General features: G+C 21.6%; 1 protein-coding gene across 1 annotated transcript in view; it reads left to right on the top strand.

The window, feature by feature from the left end:
• The first annotated feature begins 1759 nt into the window (after positions 1–1759).
• Positions 1760–7258, top strand: part of LOC107841767 (B-box zinc finger protein 22) — an 11918-nt gene continuing 6419 nt past the window's right edge. The window contains exon 1 of the mRNA XM_016685612.2: positions 1760–2285. Within this exon, the coding sequence (XP_016541098.2) occupies positions 2103–2285 (183 nt within the window). The 5' untranslated portion in view covers positions 1760–2102. The remainder of the gene's footprint in view (positions 2286–7258) is intronic.

The following is a 7258-nucleotide window of genomic DNA, read 5'->3' as shown; positions in this document are numbered from 1 at the left end:
TGAAGTTAAAGGCTATGTATCTTTTAAAAATACTATATCAAATAGTATTTTTGTATGTAAGTTTATATATGCAAAGCTTTTATTAAAATTTAATTTTAAGTCATTAATTTTATTGAGACGATCCTTAAACACTAATTACTAGTATTAATAAGAGTGAAGATGCAAGCAACTCTTCATCAACATGTCTGCTTCTTCACCTGCTTCAGCTGCTCCGTGATTTTATTATATTATCCTTAATTAATTATTTTAAGTAATTTATATATAAAAAAATTAATAATACTTAACTAAAAAAGATAAAATAGACATTTATGACATGTCTGTTTCAGCTGCTTCAATCGTGGTTTTATTATATCACATCAAATTAATTATTATAAGTCATCTAGGTATTAAAAAATTAATATTTAATAAATAATAAGATAGAGATAAATGATAAATTAATTCCTGATCTTTTAAATTAATAGGACATTTTATATGAGACTTATTTAAAAAAATTCACAAGTATGTTTGCTCCATGATTTTACTATATTACTCTTAATTAATTATTGTAAAACATTTACATATAAGAAAATTAATAATATTTAATAAAAAAGGTAAAATAGACATTTACATATCAACTTCAGCTGCTTCAGCCTTAATTTTACTATATTATCACTAATTAATTATTATAAATCATTTAGGTATTAAAAATTTAATAATATTTAATAAAAATAAAATTGACATAAAATGATAAATTAATTCTTGATATTTTAAATTAATATGACATCTTATATGAGACTCATTTAAATTTTTTTCACAAATATTTTCTCATAGTAATTTTGTTATGTCACTTCTAATTAGTTATTATAAGTCATTTAGGACATATCCACTTCGCTGCTTCAATCATAAAATTTGGTTGACTCTCGAATTTATTCAGTGCTACTTAAATTGGAATAGAAAAAAAATATTATAAATCATAATAATTAAAAATTTAAATTATTTTAAGAATATAATTAGATATAAATGCCACAGAAAATTGGATAAGGAGAGTAACATATATTATTTAAAAATTACATAAAAAATATTATAAATTACAATAGCTAACAATTTAAAATATTTAAAAACATATTAAGAATCTGATTGATTATCTAAATCATATTTGTGTCACGTAAATTCAGGATAGTGACATTTTATAATTTTCATGTTTTATTGTTTTAATTTAGTAATTTGTTGATCCAAATGATGTTTTCGAATTTAACATATTTTAAAAATTTAGTACTTTGTTTATTTTAATTTATTTACTTTGTTTTGGTAAAATATTATATATTTAAAAATTATGCAAAAAAATAATTATAAGTTATAACTATTAACATCTTATAATATTTTAAAAACAAATAGTAAAAAATATGATTTACTTTTGAAATTCTAATAGTGTCATATAAGTTGCGATAAAGCAAGTAACATAAATTATTTGAAATTACATTAAAAGATACTAAAATCATAAAGATTAACAAATTAAAATATTTTAAAAAAATATATTAGTAAAAAAATTTGACTGACTCATAAATTTTAAAATTGCGACAAAACAAGTAACATAAATTACTAAATTACATAAAAGATACTATAAATCACAATGATTAATAATTTAAATTATTTAAAAATTTATATTAACAAAAATTTAATTGACACTTCAAATGTTATTTGTGTTACAAAAATTGAGATAACATAAATAATATATGTTGTACTAACACGGACCACAGTATCTAATGCTCTAATAGTCCGCATCAACTCAGCACTTCACCACCTTAATTAACTCACACGTATAACCGCCTTCCTACTAAACAAATTTTATTTTTGGGAAACAGAAGCACGAACAAGATCAGTCTATAGTGTACATCCTTTTTGAAAACCCATATGTTTTGGGCGGTGGTGGCAGACACCCAAATTTTGCCCTTATTTTTTTTGGTTCATTCTACACACATACACCCTCTTTTAGTTCTGTTCATCACCCATTTTCACCATATCACTTGCAGATCTCTTATTTCTTGTTAAAGAAACCATATAGAGAGGTCTTGCTTATGTGTTTTTGAAGTGTGAAAAGTTGGTGTTTTCTTGTTTCTGCAAGGATGAAAATTCAGTGTAACGCATGTGAGATAGCAGAGGCGAAGGTACTCTGCTGTGCTGATGAAGCAGCACTTTGTTGGTATTGTGATGATAAAGTTCATGCTGCTAATAAGCTTGCTAATAAACATCAGAGAGTCCCTCTTTCTGCTTCATCTTCACCCATGCCCAAGTGTGACATCTGTCAAGTATGATTTAAAATTTTCATTTTTTTTAAGTTTCATGGCTTATTTTTTTTTAAAGAGATCCTCAATTTCACACATGTTATTTTTACGTATTACTCTATTTTAACAAAATCATTGTCTTCTACTTTAAATGGTAAAATGACAAGATTTGATTTCCTCGAGTTGGAGATGCCCATAGGCCATATCTTGTTCGTTCTTTTTTTTTTTGGATAAATAGATATCACAAATAGATATCATGTGAGTCCCTTTCATTTTTAGTTTATTCCTTAAAAATGTCACCTAACTAAAATTTATGTGGATAAGTTATCACTATCATAAATGTGAAGAAAAATTATTAAATTAATTTTATTATGTGGGACCCACCTAACTTCACCCATCGCATTTTTATCATTCCTCCTCAATCTTCAATTTAGTTTTTTTTTTTTAAACTAGTTTTATTACTACATTAATCATAATTATTTAAAATATTTTTTTATATAAGTTCATCAACGATTATTAATATATTGATCTTCCTTTAAAATATTATTAGAAAAAGTTCATCTATGATTAATTAATTTTGAACTTTATCATAATAATAAATTTATTATTATATAAAAGTCATTCAATTTTAAAGTTTATCACATTTTTTAAAACATTGGCTAGGTCGATAAATACGAGCAATATAATTTTTATAATGGATTAGTGTTTATTATATTTAAAGTATTTTAAATTTTGATTGCCAATTGTTGAAATATTTTCAAATTAGACTTAAAAATTAAAAAATTATTTAAATATAATAATTAATAGAATTATTTAATTAGAGTATATATTTTTGGCCCAAAAATAGTCATAAATGTATAAAGACTATACTAAGCTTTTTCTTTAAAAAAATAAATAAAATTTTACTATCTTGTAAATTCAAGAAGTTGGATGGAACTAAAATTTATGTTGAATAAATTATGACTATCATTAAATATGAAAAAGGAATATTTATTTTAACTTTAAAATGGGAGATCCACCTTAATTTCACTTTCTATTCAATCACACCCTCCCTTTTCGTCCTTCTCCCTCAATTTCTCTTTAGTCTTTTTTTTAATCAAAATTTAAATTAATTTTATTATATATTGATCATATTTTCTTAAAATATTTTTGAACCAAGGTTATCAGTGATTAACTAAATTTTGAATTTATCACAGAAATTTATTTATTTATTTATTTATTTATTATATAAAAGTTATTTCATTCTAAAGTTTATCACAAAAGTATTTTTCTTAAAATATTAATAGGTTCAACAAATATGAAAAATATGATTTTTATAATGTGTCAATGTTTATCATTTCTAAAATATTTTGAATTTTGATTATCATTATTGAAATATTTTCAAATTAGACTTATAAATTATATAAATATAGTTTAAATTTATTAAAATATAATAATTAATTAAAACTATTTAATTAGAGGATATATTAATAGTGAATATAAGTAATATTCTTAAGTTATCAAATTACCGTAATATAGTGGTACAAAATTACAACAATAATGCATCTTGATATCTTTAGTTGTTAACTAGGGTCCACAAATGTGAATTTTGTGATTTTCACAATTTCTATAATGTGTCAATATTTATTATGTGTATAATGATTTGAATTTTGACTGTCGTTAATGAAATATATTAAATTATATTTAAAATTTATCTAAATATATAAGCTTAAATTTTATTTAAATATAAATATTACTTAATTAGAGATCATATTAATAACAAATATAAATTATAATTTGCAAATTATAAAATCATCGTAATATAAGGATGTAAGACGACAAAATCAATGCACGACTCTCATGAGTTGTTGTTAACTAGGATCAAAATATATGAACTATACAATTTTTATAATATGCCGATGTCTATCATGTTTAAAGTGTTTTGAATTTTAACTGTCGATATTGAAATATTTTGAAATTATATTTCAAAATTATTGAAATAAAATTTAAATTTATTTAAGTAAAATATTTAATAAAATTGCTTAATTAAAGAACATGTTCATAAAAATTATCAGTAATGATTAACAAATTATCATATCAGCATAACCTAAGGGTCAAGGCTACAACATTAATGTGTCTTGATATCTCGAGTTGTTGTTAACTAGGGTCAACAAATGTGAACTGTATAATTTTTAGGATTTTATAATGTGTCGACATTTATTATATCTAAAGTGTGTGTGAAATTTTGACTATTTTTATTATTCAAATTATTTAAATAGATAGTTTAAATTTATTGCAAGTTGGCTCGGACATCATGACTATAAAAAAATAATTTAAACATAATTAATAATTAGAGGTCGTATTAATAACATATATAAATGATAATTCGCAAGTTATTAATTCGGCGTAACATGAGAGCATACGCCCCCCACAACATTAGCGGAAGATTTTTTATGATTGTTGTTAATTGGATTATTGACACGCATGAACTATATGAGTTTTATGATTTCTATAATTTGTTGATGTCCATCATGTTTAAAGTAAGACTCGTATTTGATAGCAACTAACCCTTATAAATGATACTAAATTGATATTCAAGATACAGTTATTATTTATTAAAAATATATTAATAAATATATATATTTATAACTAATATTATAAAAATCATTGATTCATATTTTTCGATAATTTGGTATGACCCACGTAATTTAGTTCAAAAAAAAAAAGAAAATATGAGTCTATAACCTTGTTCAACAATAAAATTCTATTTTAATTCAATAATTAAAATAGTAGTGTAGTTAATCAGTTATGTTAGACGAAGAAATAAATAAATAAATAAATAATAAAAATACGATACATAACATAAAATTACAAGTAATGGTTGACAAATAAAAAGAAAGGAAATGGAACATAAATAATGTAAAATAAAAAATTAAGATTAAAAAGCAAAAACTAAAATAGTAATAAAAAAATCGAATGATGAAAGAGGCTAAATATCCATGCGACACCTTTTAATTCGGAGAGAAATTGATGAAAGAGGCTAAGTTGTTATTTTTTTCTTTTATTTTTAATTTGAAAATGATTTAAAATAAAAAGTTAGCAAATGAATAATTTATTTATTTTTTAAAATAATGTTTTTGTGTCTAATGAGTGTGATATGAAATGATACAAATTATTTAATAGGATAAACCAACTATTAGTAATAATTTTGTTTTCACTTTAAATACTTAAGTTATTTGTAATTTTATTTAAATGTAATATTTTATTTTTTCACTTTAAAATTGTTTTATACATAATTTTTTTAAATGTTTAAAAAATAGGTATAATATTACGGAAAGTATATGTGTAAGATTTTCATAATATAACATATGTATGCTCGATTTTCATAATTAGGGTCGACACTTATGAATTGTATAATTTTTGTAATTTCTATAATATGTCAATGTCTATCATAACTAAAGTACTTTGAATTTTGAGTGTTGCTATTGAAATATTTAAAAGTTATATTTTAAAAAAATTAAATATACAGTTTAAATTTTATTCAAACATAATAATTTATAAAATTACTTATTTAGAGCTCATATTAATAGAAAATATAAGTAATGATTCATAGGTTGTTAAATCGACATAAAATAAGGGCACAAAAACTATAATATTAATTTGTTAGTACTCTCCTAGGTTGTTGTTAACTAGGTCAAATAAACTTCTTTGAAAAAAGATTACAAAAATACAATATTAAGTTTATATCGTCTACATAGCGATTAAATTTTTTAATCATAAAATCAAAAACTAAGTTTCATCACAATAATATATTTGCCGATCTAATTAAATTAAATTTTTAATCATTTGATTTGATTTGATATAATCTTACCGAGTCTTACAAATAAAATACTAATATATTATGTTTACATAACGATTAAATTTCTTTATCATAAAATCAAAAACTAAGTTTCATCACAATAATATATTTGCCGATCTAATTAAATTAAATTTTTAATCATTTGATTTCATATGATCTTATCGAGTCTTACAAGTAAATTTGAAATATAATTTAAATAGATCAGTGATTATAATGTAATTATTTTTAATTAACTAATTATAGACGATTTAAATAAAATTTTACTTCGTTTAAACTTTTAAGTTTTATCTTGATCAGATATTTTGATAATTGTTATGACTCTCAAACATTATTTATTGGAATAATACTTTTATGGTCTATCATTAAATTGAATTAATTAATAATTACTGCAAATATAGTTATTGTTAGTTGAACAAGGATTAATAACTGAACATAATAATTATAAAAGTTTATCTATACAATAATTTATATCTATATAAATGGAAAATTAAATTTAATTTCTTTATTAATTTTAAATTAATTTCACTAAGTGTTACGTTATGTTTGTTCGATAATAATATCTTTATTGCAATGACGTCGATAGAAGTTCAGTATTTTAAAATGAAATCTATGTAAGAAATTATAGGTAATTTTGGGATGAAAGGAAACCTCTTTATAAAGAGAAAAATGAATAAATTAAATTTTATTTTTGACTTAATTATCGATTAGAAGATTTAGCTTGTATGAATTATTATTGATTTAATACCAATAATGAGCTCTTTCAGTATCTTAAGCATACTCTATATCTGAGACAAAGCTACCAATTAATTTTAATCGTGGATATATATACATATATACATATATACATACATATATACATACATACATATATATATATATATATATATATATACCAATAATGAGCTCTTTCAGTATCTTAAGCATACTCTATATCTGAGACAAAGCTACCAATTAATTTTAATCGTGGATATATATACATATATACATATATACATACATATATACATACATACATATATATATATATATATATATATACCAATAATGAGCTCTTTCAGTATCTTAAGCATACTCTATATCTGAGACAAAGCTACCAATTAATTTTAATCGTGGATATATATACATATATACATATATACATACATACATACATACATAC

Source organism: Capsicum annuum, chromosome 9 (genome assembly GCF_002878395.1).
Source record: "Capsicum annuum cultivar UCD-10X-F1 chromosome 9, UCD10Xv1.1, whole genome shotgun sequence".
Lineage (NCBI taxonomy): Eukaryota > Viridiplantae > Streptophyta > Magnoliopsida > Solanales > Solanaceae > Capsicum > Capsicum annuum.
Note: the sequence above shows the minus strand (reverse complement) of the source record. Positions and strands in the feature narration are given on the sequence as shown.